The sequence below is a fragment of the Dermacentor variabilis genome, chromosome 11, assembly GCF_050947875.1.
Source record: "Dermacentor variabilis isolate Ectoservices chromosome 11, ASM5094787v1, whole genome shotgun sequence".
Classification (NCBI taxonomy): Eukaryota; Metazoa; Arthropoda; class Arachnida; order Ixodida; family Ixodidae; genus Dermacentor; species Dermacentor variabilis.
Window position 1 is genome coordinate 99086682 of NC_134578.1, and position 15719 is coordinate 99102400.

General features: G+C 42.5%; 1 protein-coding gene across 1 annotated transcript in view; it reads right to left on the reverse strand.

Annotated features, from left to right (window-relative positions):
* The window catches only part of LOC142564884 (lysosomal acid lipase/cholesteryl ester hydrolase-like), a 33628-nt gene that overhangs the window by 15488 nt on the left and 2421 nt on the right, over positions 1 to 15719 (reverse strand). Inside the window, exons 2-6 of the mRNA XM_075676075.1 lie at positions 15182 to 15398; positions 12415 to 12529; positions 8600 to 8750; positions 5765 to 5857; positions 646 to 798 (exon numbers count right to left, since the gene is read on the reverse strand). Of these exons, the coding sequence (XP_075532190.1) occupies positions 646 to 798; positions 5765 to 5857; positions 8600 to 8750; positions 12415 to 12529; positions 15182 to 15398 (729 nt within the window). The remainder of the gene's footprint in view (positions 1 to 645; positions 799 to 5764; positions 5858 to 8599; positions 8751 to 12414; positions 12530 to 15181; positions 15399 to 15719) is intronic.

Genomic DNA, 15719 nt, shown 5'->3' on the forward strand with positions numbered 1-15719 from the left:
CTAGAGAAGCGGCTTTATAGGAGACCGTCGTAAGCAGATGGAAGACGGTAAATGCAAGTAGTGAGTATACGGAAAGTAGGGTTTTAATTTGCACGCATTTATTGAAACATACTAGGCGCGCTTTACGATCTGAAAAGTAGGTCGCGAAGTAGAATGAAGCTCACTACAGGTACTTTGTTGTTTATCGATACAAAGTCCAAACAAGACCCCGTGCCCGAAGAGCGGCATTGTGTATTGGACGGAGATAACGCGCCGAAGTCTTCTTGCACATACTGGCACCGTCGTTTTCACGATAGCAACTGAACTGAGCGGCGAGGTGAGGCTTGTGCTGCTCTCTGCACAGCGATCAGCGGCGCTCGACGTTGCCCGGTTGCAGCCGCGCGCGTAACTCAACGACCCTCTCCTTCAACAGCGGTTCGTACCTTGGGTGGAGGCGCCATAACGTGCGCGGAACAGTAAGCACAGATATCTACGCTAAGCTGATGTTCTGAAGTTTTCAAAAAGTATCCGAAAAATATTCGCATTTACGAATGGTGGCTACTCGAATCGAAGACCGGATCGAATAGCACAGTATTCAATTATTTATTATAAAAATTCAAATATTTGCACAGCCGTAAAGTGTACTACAGATCGAAGCCACCGTACCTTGTTCAGCTGTTCAGGACTGCTCAATAGCGTAATTGATAGAAATAGGCTGCATGGTTGCCCTTGAAGAACGCCACATACGAGCTCCACCAGGCCCCGTGGAGCTTCGGGTAGGTACAAATAACCGCTCTCTCCAAAAGGGTCCAGAAGAAGCTGCGTAGAAAGGAGTGAGTTCGTCAGGTCAGATTAAGCTCACTTCGAACCAATGAAATCAGAGCGGATGAAATTATTGCACCCAGTTTGTCACGCGAAAGAACTGGACTTATCGTCTTAGACTGAGAGCAAAGCCTTTGAAATATTCCGTGTTTGCGATACAAGTATTCACAAATGTATGTTTTCAATTGACTACTATGGTGGCATAAAAACAGTCCATAGTGCCAAACAGCTTTTTCGCTCTGAAAGAATCTCGGAAAAAAGAAATTCTCAGCTATACACGTTCGACAACAGAAGCGGGATCCTTCCAGGCGAATTGCAATACAGCAGCAAAAAGCCATATTTGACAAAACCGCACATATTGTGTGGTGTTCACTGTTACGCGGAACACGCAGAGCAATTATTCTGTTAGTTCAGTGATAACATAAATCAAAGTAATATGATTGTGGAAGAACTGAAAAAATGAATTCAATTTCTCTCAAAGCTGGAATTGAATCCCTCTGATATCCCCTTTAATCATAAGTATCGACAAACTGCCGATAACTGTGTCAAATTAGGTAACATTTAACTAGGTATGGGAAATATTTGAATTTTCTATACGAATCGAATATTAATCACAAAATAATTGTGTCGCATTCGTAAGGGGACTATTCGGTATTTTTGAATATTGGAACCTGACCAAAGGTTATGGAACAAGTGTCATTTAAAGTCTGTTTACATCTCTCCGTTTCCTAAACAAAGTATCGCAAATTATGAGTAGTGAAACAACGATAAAACATTTCGAGAAAATGCAGAAAGAAAATGGGTAGAAAAAGCTGTGTGTTTGCTTTTGCGGCGGCAGCAGTGATAGGTGGGAAAGAAATAATGATAAACGAACTGAAAAATACTGTCAATAAATGGGCTGGCAGCTGTCGCGAACATTACATGGAGTACAAATGACTATCGTATGAAAAACTGCTTTGCATGGTAGATAAACATGTTCCGCCAATAACCACACCAGAGCAGACTGACCTCTTGTGCTTTATTAAAGTGCAGAAAAAGCATCTAAGGATAGAGTATCTTTGTGTTAAAAATTCTGCTTGCATAACTCCACGGGAGAAGTACATTAGTGCTGAAAATAGGCGCACCGTTGCTCTAGCACAAGCTAAGGGTGACTTCTATATTAAGACACTTCTGGCCACGCTTTAAACAACGGGAGACATATTGGCAAACGAACACCTCTGACGCCTCTATTATACTTACTTAAATTCCATCAGCCTGTATTCCATCCCCAAATCGGCAGCTGCCCTAAACAATGCTTATTTCACTGCATTTGCTGTCCAGTAGCCTGTATTATTGTCCCCACGCCCAACATATGCGTGCTGTCAAGTTAATGGAATATATATAATTCTCACTGGTATTGCTAATGCAATAAACAAGCTGACAAGCACTCCTTCTGTCGTAAATCAATACGTGGACAGCAACCTTACGAAACGAGCTGGCTTAGCCTGGAGCGTTTTGCCGTCAATTGCTAGTTGGTGCACGCTATTTCCATTAATGAACGTTTTCAATGGAGATTAATTAGTTAGCGCAATAGAAACTTTCCGAAACCGTGCCTCTAGACTTTTTTTCTAACCACTGTCACACTGATTCCACTGCATACAAATCGCACCTTCATCTTCCTACACTCCCGTCTCGTCATACAATAGCACGCTTAACAAGTTTTTTTTTTATTATTTAGCCTCAAACAAGAATTTCATTCGACCTGTACACAGCGCATCACGCAGAGGCGGTAGAAACGCTGTTTACTCACGGCGTGCAAGGCCAGTGATATATCTAAAGCCATTTTTTTTTCGTAGTGACAAAGACTAATCACGTTCCCGCCCGTATGACTTCCAAAATGAATAATAAGCGATTGTAGTCTGACATCGAAGAACATCTGATCATATAAAAAACGACTGGCGTACCTTGTCAACCATTCATATAATAGCTTGTACAAGTACTAGACAAAAAGTAATAATTAACAGAGAAGTAAATCAATAGAGTAGGCACTCTATCCTAACATATGACGTGTGCTGTCATCAGTATGCATCGCAGCATTTACTCAATTACGGGATATCAGAGCTAAGAGAAATCCACGCAGGAAAGGAAGTAATTGTAATATTGGGGCCCCTCCCTACAGCCATAACACTGTGGCGATGGGTTGAAGCCACCTTTTCGGAACCTGTGTAAGGGTGCATCTCTCCGCCTGGTTTCATGGTAGCACGCAAAACAGTTAGGCTCATGATTGTAGGGTCGTTGGTTTAAATCACGCCCTCAGCAACTTTTGGAGATGAGCAAGTGACATAATGATTACGCATACTTAGACAACTCCCAGAGTAGAGAGAGTTAAAGAGAAAACACTTATTTCTTATGAGGTGGGGCGAGAGGAGTTACTGCGTGATTCTTTCTAAGCTTGCCGCACTTTTGTTTTCCTCGATCGACCACTGCAGTGCTTCTTACTTTGTCCAATGCCTCACCGCCACACCTGGCACGCCAATGGTTTGGGTGGAGGACTTGATGTAGATGCTGTTTTAGCGTCCGCAGACCAATGAATAATGACGCGTTGTTACCTGGTTAGTGTGCGCCACAGTAAGACGAGCCCCCACCCACTGACTAGCGAAACTGTGCACACAAGTTGAGATGGAATAAAAAGGCGCCCCCTCACCCCAGCAACTGTAAGGTGAGAGAGGTCCGTCATGGTATTTTATATACTATTATTATTACCCTCTCACCATAGTGAGAGCCCACAGCAAAAGTAGCTGAAAGGACAAAATTTACTGCCATTTGAACATTTCACTGACGCAAAAAGTTAGAACTAAATTACTGGCCTGCTTACATTCTTGTGCAGAACGGTCGCATGACGAAAAGGTACGTGATGGGATTTGTGCCATCAGCATATGCGGTACACGGTGGCAGGTACGAGCAAGCTAGCAGAGGCGTTAAAGTTGAAGGCGCTGAACATCAAGATTCAGGTGTTGAAACCTAACGCTGTGTTTTTCTGCGTCGTATTGGAACTATGGGCGCAATGATTCATGTAGCCGAAGCTGCTGCAGCCGCTGTATAACACAATGAAATGCGTCAGTCTTGAATAACGTGTGCAAACTGTTACTTTAAAGAAGAGCTAGCTCACGTAGCAAAAATTCTAAACAACGTCTAGAAATGACGATATTTAGAAATTAGATAATAGAACAGGCTCATGCCCATTAAGTGGAAATGTGGTAAAGCGCGCAGGTATGTGCATCTTCTAGCTCAATAGATAGAAACAACACGAGCGGTCATGGGAAGGCAGTTATCAACATTATGAATAGAACATTACTTTGTTTAATATCTGTAAAGCGGGCCTTCATAACAGCACTGCGCAATGCAATCACAGGAAGCACAAATTGTAGAAGATTCGCACTGCTACCGCACCGTTGCGCAGGCTTATAGGCGAAGCGCTCATTGTTTGTAAGCAGGACTGCGTAAATTCGCTACACGGAGATAAAAAAAACTAACCTGCTTCCACGTACAAGATTATTACGTGCGTAGGTGCCTGATGATTTAGATGAAATAAATATCAACCATAATAAACGTAAGAGAAATTATAGACACAAATAAAGTGCTTAAATAGAAACAGGGCCACTACGTAAAAGAATAGCAGTAAATATATCGACTGTTTGTTTCTCTGCAAAGAGAATGTTGACATGGCAGGTATCTATGCTCGAAGTGCATAGTTCAACCTAAAAGATGAGTAAGAGAGGACTTTGACAATAAAGACGCAAGGTCTACATTTCACATATTACAGCAATTTACGCTCGAAGGAAAAAAAAATAATGCACACGTTTGTACATTTGAAAAACACGTCGACTTGCCAAATTCTTTCGGCAGGGTGCACGTGGTGTGCTCGTATGCACAGTGTACAGTTTGCGATGTGCCCAATGAAGAATGCACCCGAATTACTCAAGTGATGTCAGGAAAATACAAGTCCGATATACTCAATATATCGTCCTTGCTGTACTTGCGGCCAATGTACTTGCCCTACTACTTATAAAGGCTCATATAGTCGTTTGATTCGTTTGTTTTTAACCATGTCTTCACCTTAGTTTGGCACTGGCCACAATTTTCTATAGATATGAATCAAGTAGATCCCCAAGGAGTACTGTTTCGTATATGGTGTACGAAAATGGGGAGTTCTACAGCCACCGTAGGCAAGTTATTTCCAAACTTTCATTTCCGTTTTCATACTCTCCTATTTTTTCCGTTGATTCACTGCGTGTTCGCCTTTACATACCTTTAACTAGCTAATAATTGAGTTCCCGGGGTCCTTTGATAATTCTGGCTAAAGTAAAATAGCTAATTATGCTGCTGTTGCTGAAGTTTATTGACATCCCGTTTTAAAAGGGGCAGCCACAAATAGTCACCTAGCCTGCTTGAGGTAATACGATTTTGTTCATCTAACGCAATCTAGCTATTTCCTTGCCGCTTCTTGATCTTTCTTTTATCATCAGTACGCGGCTACTGTCTTTCACATTGCAGTAGTTAAAGAAATGACGCGTTTGATGAGCATGCAAGCACAAAACCCTTTGGCTTTGTTTAGCCGTGCTATCTCTTTTTTTTTATTTTTCAACCCAAGTCGAGGACTTGTGGCGATAGGTCAAAGAAATATAGAAAGCGGACAGCGCATCATTCATGTCTGTGTGTGTGATCTGCCTGGCCATATTTGTCATTCGCTATGTGTAATAAAACACCAGTCAAGTTTAGTAAGTGTTGCAGGAAGCCCCTAGGCACCACGCAGCACGTAGTATTTATTTCCTCTTTCGGAAGTTTCGTGGAGAGTGCTGGCATGACGCGCAATTTAAGTAATGTAATTTTCCCACTTATGTCCATTTTTTTGGTAGTTCCTGAAAAGCGGCATCTAATGCAACAGAAAAAAAAAAGAAAGCTACTGAATCAAGCTGGTACTCACGAACAGTGGATCAGAAATTGTTATCAGCTCACGAATAGGGAACCCGATGTGAGTTATATTCGCCACGGGACCATAGGCAACGAGAAGATCAATCTGTAAAAAAAAAGGGGGGGGGGGATAGCCTCCCGATATATACAACTTGCATGCGAAAAAACATCAGGCAGTTGGAAAAACTGAGTCACACTGTACTATTGGGCCATGCTGAATGCAGAAAACAAGGTGCCAAATTGGGCCTCAAATTAGAATGACCTATAGATTACGCAACATTTTCTCCTCTACAATGAGACGATGGCAAACGATAGAACTAAAATTAAGTACAGGTATAATTTTGTATGGCACCACTGCAGATCCATTTGCCGAATTCATAATCAATAGTCGAGTAGGTTTCTCAGAAGACTACAGAACAAGTTGGAATGGCTGAAAGTTCGGCATAGGATGTCTATCTGCGGCTCCGTGGAGAACACAGACTACCCATTGTGCCACTGTCCACATTTTCAGATACAAAGGCAATCTCTGTGGAACGCATTGATGAAACTAGACGATTGTCGACTCAGTGAGCAAACGATACTGGCACACAATCCCCACCGATCACGGCCTGTGGAAGCACTGAAGGCACCTTTCTGATTTCTGAGAAGGACTGGCTTGTGTGAGCGCCCTTGCGTAGTGCCGTCCTCGCACGTGCTCACATTCACCGCATCCCTTTCTCTCCCATTCCTTTCTTTGAACTTTCCACTTTTCCTTTCACCAGCGTAGTGTAGCCAACCGGACATTTTGTTCGTTAACATCGCTGCCTTTTTGAAACTTTCGCTCACTGATTAGACAATTCGATAAACACAAACGTTCACGTATATTTCTAATACTGCTACAGAGAGCTTGAAATAACCAGAGAAGGCAACCGATCATGTTCAATCAAGTTTTCTAGATCTATCAATTTGCCAAACATTAGTTTATATGTGGAAGAGATGTTATCTTTTTGCACCCCAGCTGCAGATTCCATAATAGTTTGATTTGTGGCTGGGTCGAAGGAAGAGAGGCGGCAATAACCAGCGTAGGAAAGAGTAGAAACAAGCTGAAGTGCATAGAACAATCACAAAATTTTGTATCTGAGGCGATCTCGATGGTAGTAATTGCTATTAAGTTCTAGCTTCATCGCTCAGCCGCAGGGAGTCGGAGTATTTAAAATCGCAAAAGGGTATAAATCACTGAAATGATCTGTTTCAATGAGCGGAGCTACTGGGCTAAACCAGATCATTCGCTACGTGGATAATACCAGTTTTCCATAATTCGTACATGATCACAAGAACTGCAGGTTCATGCCTTTTCACTCGGCACATGTAGAAAATGTCTTTGACACTCCTGGTGTCATTGTGTCTGTTTTCTTCGTACTCATTTTTACTTGGGATGGCTAGCTTAACGAGCCCAACTTTTCACGCCGTAATGAAAAGTACCTTCAAGCCATTGTGTGGGAAGCTGAGACTCGCCTAACATCGTTTTGTTGAAGCCGATGCTTCAAAAAGACAGTGTTCGTCATGCAATGTGCCATCTACCAGGCCATTTCATAGGTGCATCGTGACAGGCTCAAACAAGTTATTGTTCTTACACAATGACATTTTTAAACCACTCGAAATTATTATGTAGTCAATTATTGCAATCAATTTAGCAAAGGAATGTAATATAATATAATGCTCCAGTTCCAAAAGGAAAGAACTATATTACCAGTATACCAGAAGCTTTTGGCAATAACTGAAATGCACAGATCACATTTTTGAAAAGTTCGTCGATTTGAAGGGGACGAAATGTGAAATAGAAATGCTGTTGGTGCAAGCGCGTTTTCTGGTTACACCTACAGTGTAATGCAGTTACTCGGGACGGGAACGAGACCCACGACCCGTACAGTGAAGCATCGCCACTGAGCCATAGTGGAGGCTAGGTTGCTAGCTACTCCAATATGCTTATTTTGCCTTTCTAGAGTACGTAGACAATCATGACATGGCTGCTTTTATGGCACTACTGCTGCCCTACTACGGTAGTCAGGTGAATTCCTCCGTGTAAGCAAGTATCCGTAATGCTGCCAAAGGTGTCATAGGGATAAGAAAATAGGGCTGTCTTTAGTTTCTAAAGTTTCGGTAATCCTTATTTGTGTCGTAGTGCGCCGAAGGATTTTTACGACTTACTATAACAGTGTGTGTGCGTGCGCGTGCATGTGTGGCTGCATGATTAATTACGTGCCGTCTAATTTAATTTGGCATTGCAGTCGTGAACTCGACCGAATACCGTCGCGTGATGTGACTAGCATTGATAGAGAGCCTACAGGTGACTGAAAATCGTCCAAACAGTTCGAACTGTCTTTTCGCCAAACAGGTGGCTCTTCATAGCAATGTCATCGCTTCACAGCGGCTTGCAGGTGACAGTCTCTTCGACTACAATAGCGTTACTTTTCAACACGGCTGTCAAACTGCTGTGGCTGTTTTCCATTGAGCGCAATGGCTGGCGATGGCAGTTATTATTATTATCCTAACAGTTTCTTTTAGCCAGATTTAACTTGACCAGAGTTCAGCTTAGTAGGGGCATATAGCCGCTGAGCTTACAAAGGATGTCTTGTGGCACCGGCGAGACCTCCAGGTCGAAGCTTTAGGGCAACGATCGGAATGCGTTTGCGCTTACATTTGCAGGTGCTATTACGCCAGCTTTATTGGCAGCTAAGTATCTTGCAACGCGAACGACCCTATTGTTTGTATAAGATTAAAAATGTATCACAACTACTCCGCTTCGTATGCGAATTCTAACACTATAGGCAACAACGACACCACGGCAAATGGGCTCCGAACAACAAACCTTGTCGTTGTACTCCGTCCTCGTAGAGAGGAGAACCAAGCTCGAAGTCAGTCCTTGGGAGTATGCCAGCAGGGTGACCTTGCTTGCACGGGTGACATTCAGTACGAGGTCAATGACGGCAGCGATATCGTAGCGGCCAATTTCATCAAAGCTGAGCCAAAGGTACAGTGAAAAACAAAACGCAAGAAGTTTTTAATGTCCTTCATAATCATGTACTTCACTTACGGTGACTAACTGTATACACTACAACGATGTGTACTGTTGCTTTGGTTGCCAGTTTATGAGGTCCCATGGTGTTGATTTCAGCTTGTAAAGAAATACAGCGTTTGGTTTAGCTCTGAATTCGTTTACTATAACACCCACAACGGGGAACTGGAAATGAATCCAGCGGTTACATGCTCTTTAGTTAGGGACGACGGCTGCGGCTGTAAAAAACGTGTTCATCTATTGCAAGAACTTTACAAATATTATTGATAAAACAACACACTTGTGAGCCCTTGCAGACTCAGAACCTCACTTCCAGCGAAGCTGCCTTTTTTTTCGGGCTGTAGTGATGAGAACCTCCGTAGTCTCTAATAAAATTACATGCACTGAAACAGTGGCCCTATGTGACTATTTAGGCAGAAATCTTGCGCCCATAAAGCGCTTTCCAGCACTCCTTAAGGAAGTTTTATTTCGTACCCACGCACTTGTACTTTGCGAGAAAATTGGCCATCACGTTTTCAAGGTTTTCACTAGTTAGGGTGGTCATCGCTCAGTTTTACGGAATTTAAAAAAATTGCCTGTTGCAGACAACATAATTCTAGCCCTACAGGTGCATCATTCAGAGAGGCGGACATCACTTGCAGTAGAAATCCAAACACCATTGAACTAATTATAAAAAAAATCACTAATTACCTTCGGAATTGCTTAATTTACGGCACATAATGCCAATTTCCGAATTGTAGGCGCTGAGGTTACAAGGTTTGTCCACTTGGAATGAATTTATGGAATGGCGCCAGTTTAGAGATGTGCGCCATCAAACTTGCCATAAAAATGCACTGTTGTTCCAGTTACCTTTTTTTAAACAACGCGCTGTTTTATGTATTGAAGCACAAAAGTAACTGGAACGCCCGTGTATTTTGACCCACATTTTGAGAAATATCTTGCAACTAATGTCATCGTGAAAATTCAAGTGAATATGTCTTGCAAGCTCACCGGCTAAAATTCGTAAATTGTAAAATGGGCTGAAAGGTAATTGGGAAGTTAATGAGTAAATTTTGTTTCATTAGTTAAATATGTGTTGCGATTTCTCGTCCTGGTAATATCCGCCTCGAATAATACAGCTGAAGGCGAAAAATTATGCAGTCTCACAAGCGCACCTTAAAAATTGTATAACATTTGAATATTATAATCCCGTGTATTATTTTAGTGGCGTTGATAACTACTCCCGCAGGAAGGTTTATTCTGCGTTCTTTAGAAAATATACTTACAACGCTCTAGGTTGTTTGCATACCTAGTCTGCTGTAAAAACATTACTTTGTAAACACACTTTGAACTTCGTCTGCATATTACCGATAACCTGCCGCTCATTACTACCGCATGTACCCGCATGTACTACCGCATGATCACCCGCATGAACTGATAAAGTGGGCCCACTGTTTTATCAAACTTATCTACAACGCGCTATCGGCGAGACGCTGTAACATTATAAGGGTGCTGCGAAAAGCAGCGGACACCAATAGAAATAAGCTCGTGCGGCAGTATCGTGATTTGAGATACTCCAGACGCTCTACCTTAAGAACGTAATGGAGCTTCCCTCCACCGACGGCTTCCCCGTACCCCGAGGCAGTCCTGAAGTTTACGGCTTCCGTTCGGTTTGCCATAAAGGGGAGACGTCACGGCGGAGGGGGGGGGGGGGGAGGGGGGATTGGGGAAGCTTGGAGAGCGGACAGAGACAGAACGACTCGGAGGGAGCTGCTGTGCAAGCATGCTATAAAGGCCGCTCGGACGAGATCTTAACACGTTAACGGAAGTGATCTTATTTGTCTGACTGTAATTTGATTAATAAAGGACATTATATATACATCAAATGGCAGCGCCTTCCTGAACGATCATCAACGATTAGAACAATTAAGCTATACAACAGTCACAAAGGCAAGGCTAGTAATAACGAGGTGGGGCAACGACGACAAACCCATCGTTCTGTGTCATCGATGACGACAGCGGTCGTCGTCGGCATAACAGAACGGGCGGATAGACGGGCGAATAAAGCAAACTGTATCTCTAGCCCTTGGCTGCTGCTAAAATAAAAGTTAAAACTTCATCGTGGGTTTTTGTCGGCCTATCTTACGCGAAGGACTCCAACGCCTACCGCAGGGCAACTCTGAAGAGATGGCGTGATAGCTTCTGTACTACGTAAGTATTTATTTATTGGGGACGATTTTCTGCAAGGCACATTGAATATAAAAGAAACAGGAAATAAAAGCTTCCAGCTCTCTCCTGTGAGCGCAAATTAAGCGCGAAGTTCCAGCTTCTTTAATTTTCTTTATGTTCTCATAGACTAATTTCGTAAGAGACCAACACTAACAATCTTTAATCACTCTCTAAATGCAAATGGATGAATATTGTTTGCATGGATGGCAACTTTATGTGAACTGTACCTCTCTTTGTTCTGGTTACCGTGCAATTACCATATACCGCGGTGCTGAGAATGCAAATACAACATTGCCTTTTGCAGTTAGACAAGTGTAAAGAATAAATCGAAGTTATATCTTTCTAACTCATAGATAGATAGAATAAACTTTAATGTCCAACGGATAAGGTGATCTACCCACCCCCCCGACACTCATAAAAATCTCGTTACCATTGATTTGCCGTTTTTGATGAAACATTCATATTGAAATAACATGTTTGTCGGGACAGCTCTACTGACTTACCTTGCGACAAAGCGCGAACATTGCTAAACAGTGCTTGACTGAAAAGCGATATTATGATGCATTTTTCCAATTACTAATGGCGAACACGATTAGTGTAGTCACACGTTCTTCGCGCTCATATATTCAATTGATCAGGTAGCCGGCAAACATGGGCTGCATTTTAACACAGGCCACAATTTCAGAAATAGAAATTTGGGCCCATAAAAACAAGAAAAAATTAGTTCGGTTAACATTGGCGTCACGCCTAAACTTAAATACCGTGTTTGCCCAGGGCTGATCAATCTTTACGCTTAGTGATCGTAGTAGAAATGACAGAACTGCAGGTATCTTTCTTTCTTTTTCAAATGACAAGTATTCGTAGTCATTCACGAAGATGAACGCCAATAATTGTCTATTTCTGACAATAGAGTCAATAATGTCAATGCGTTTAGCAGAAATCTTTTATGGGCTTCTTCATTTAAAGTCGTTTAGCAGATATGCAACATATTTTAATTTTCCAGTGAGAGCGACAGAAGATAAAAAAACAGGAAAGCTGGTTTTTAAACAATAAGTTGCGCACTACGACAGGTGAAGAACTGCAGATATTAGTGACGAATGTCTCCATCAGCAACCATTATGGACCATTGAGAAAGTGCGGTACTTTTATTCACTATTAAAACGTGTTCAATTACGATCCCGCCAATAATAAACTAAAGGACCAAAATGTACATTATTTTTATCGTAGAAAAAATAAAGCCCTAGATCCTCTGAATAGATATCGCGCAATGTTTTTATCGAAAACAGAAACTTATGACACTTAATTGATTATCATTTTTGGTGAGCGAAATTTTTTTTCTCATTTTCAAATATGCGAAACTTCGACATCAAAAATAAGAACATTAGTGCAAAATGCCTTGCCTCCATTGCCAGTAGCGGTCATCATTTTGGCTCAGGGTCTTGTGGCGAGAGCGGAACGCTATCTCTCTGGTGTTCATCGCCCATAGGTCGTAGCCACGCTGAGCAAGAAGAAAGCCTGCAATTTAAAACCGCAATCTCGTTACCAAATTACTTGACGGTAACTAAATGTTGATCATGTTTATATATATATATATATATATATATATATATATATATATATATATATATATATATATATATATATATATATATATATATATATATAAACGAGAGAAAAGGGGGTTAACCGAGGGCGCCGATTTTTATTAGTCATATCATAAGAAGCCAAAAAACACTAACACCAAGGAAACGATAGGGGAAATTACTTGTGCTTTATCGGTGGAAGAAAGAAGCGATAAATTCATGGTAATGAAAGCGGATGAAAAACCAACTCGCCGCAGGTGGGGAACGATCTCACAACCGTCGCATTACTCTTGCGATGCTCTACCAATTGACCTACTACGACGTCGGTTTCCAATCCACTTTCTTGGGTATTTACGTTTCAAAGTACAACACTAGGAGTGTTAGCCAGCGCCACCATTCACAAACCTTGGCGACGGATGTGGAACATCCTGCCTGCCGAAGGCGTCCCGGGGACGTGATCTTTTTGGGTGAAGGCAACCGGTCAATAACCCCGCACCCAAAAAATCACGTTCTCGTGACGCCTGCGGCTCACAGGATGTTCCACATCTGCCGACAAGGTTTGTGAGTGGTGGCGCTATCTAACACTCCCACGGTTCTAATAGGAAATATAAATACCCAAGAAAGTGGATGGGGAAACCGCGCCGCATTAGCTCAATGGTTAGGGCATCGCACACGTAATGCGCAAGTTCCGGGATCGTTCCCCACCTTCGGCAGATTGTTTTTTCATCCACTTTCATTTCCATTAATTTTTCGTTTCTTTATTTCATTTATTAGGCACAAGTGATTTACCTTATGGTTTCCTTGGTGTCAGTGTTTGTTGGCTTAAGATATCACTAATAAAAATCGGGCCCCTCGGTTAACCCCCTTTCTTCTCGTTTATCACATAACGACGGTCTCGAATCCGGCAACATTGATGCCTTCAGGTAGCATGTGTGGGTTTATTGACCGGTTCCCGTCTTTAAGTCAGGGGTAAAACTGCTGCGAGTAACAACAAACCTATTCCTCTCCTATGTGCAGCATCTAAATTATTCGAGTCAACTCTGTCCTCAATAATTTCATCCTCCATTAACATACTATCATTTCTCAGCAGCATAGACGGATATGGGACGCTCCACAACTACCAACCTCCTTAGCTTCATGATGCACGCCTCCCAAGCAATGTATAAGAAAGGACAGCTTCATATAATTAGTTTTGACCTAAGTAAGGCGTTTGCTGTCATATGCCACAAAATACTCCTTCAGAAGTTGAAACAACTCGATCTGCACCATTCACAGCGCTGATAAAAAGCTATCTACAGGACCGGTACCACTGCGTTAGCGTAAATTGTCAGTCGTTAGAACTTTATGCGGTTACAAGTGGAGTTCCTCAAGGGTCCCCCTGTCCTGGGCCCTTTTCTTTCCTCGCTCTTTATTAACGATGTTTTGGCAGCCATTCAAAACTCTTCAATTTTGTTATATGCTGATGACGCAAAACTTTTCAAAGAGGTGAAAAGTGTTAATGATTGCGCAGCTCTTCAGAGGGACATTGCAAATTTTGCGTCGTAGTGCGCTGAGAACAAGCTGTTCATATATGCATCAAGAACGAAAGTTGTAAGCTTTACACGGAAGACTAACGGGACTTTATTTCCCTATAGCGTTAAAGACGTTCTACTGCCAAGAGCTCAGCGAACGAAGGACCTTGGAGTGTGCTTCGATAGCTCTCTTAATTTCTCGCCCCACGCTCAACAGGAGAGGCAGCCTGCGCTCCGAACGCTCTGCACAGTATGTTTGGTGACGGAAGACTTCAAACAACCTGGGTCATTTGTAACTTTATATAAGAGCGCATGCCTTCCAGTTCTTCAGTACGCTTCCGTGGTTTGGGCTGGCACGTGTAGGCCAAATTGTGAGCTCCTCGAAAATGCGCAAAAAAGTTCCCATCTATATTTAAACATCGATTCTGTCAAAAGCCTTTCACCTCCATGGAGCTAACACAGACACTCACGTTACCTACCCTCAACTGCAGACGCAATAAATCGTATGTTACTTTTCTTCACAAATTGATACGTGGAAAAATCTGCTGCTCGCACTTGCGTTCTAATGTGCGCTTTTACATTCCGCAAAAAGGCACAAGGAAGCAGCGAGCATTTCAGCCTTCAAATTTTTGTGACGGTCTATCTAGATTGCAGGCGACATACAACGCCCATTCAGAGTGCCTGGATATTTTCATGCCTAAATTTAATATTTTCCTGAAAGGAGTTGCAGAGGTTTTAATTACTGAACAAGAACTCTCATATCTGTTGTGTGTTTTGTTATTCTCTAATCCTTTCTTGTGTTTGACCACTTTTGCTTTGCATTCTCTTCGTGTACACCTTTTGTTCGCTGTTAAACTGTGTGTTCGCCAAATTGTTATTCTTTCTTTTAGATGCGCGCGTGTGTATGTGCTTGCATGTGTGTGAGCTTGCATTAAGCCGAGTGCCCCAGCACCAAGACCCTTGAGGTTGTTCCTGCGCACTTTAACAAATACATTAGATTGATTGATTGATTGATTGATTGATTGATTGATTGATTGATTGATTGTGAAATACGCCACAAATTATTTGCGTACCTGGACTCTGCGAGGGGTAGTTCACGAACCACGAACCCGATTCTGACAATATGCCCGGCACCAGGATGATGGGGTTGCGACCGGTGCCGTTTTTGGCACACGTCGTACTTTCATCCCGAACACACGTGCCCACCCTGTCCACTTCCAGGATGTACCCGTCGTCTGTGGTGGCCGCAGTCGTCTCACAGGAAAAGCCAAAGTATGTGATAAGCTGGCACTGCAAACGTGACAGCGAGAAAGTGGTCACACATAGTGTCCATCTTTTAGTTACACAGAAAGTTACGCGCCCAAAAGCAAAGTCGACGAAAAGACGTAGGCTTAATTTCACTGCGATTAGTAGCATATCTGCGCTTCAGAACACGAGAGCTTAAACAACAAAACTGTACATAACACGCAACGTAGCAATACAACCGGTAAGCCGATGTGTGAATCGGTTGTTTGCCACTAACTGAATACACCTAGCGCTTATTTTTTTAAGTACCCGCCGTGGCGGCTTAGTGGCTTTGGTGTTGCACTGCTAAGCGCGGCCTCTCACGGG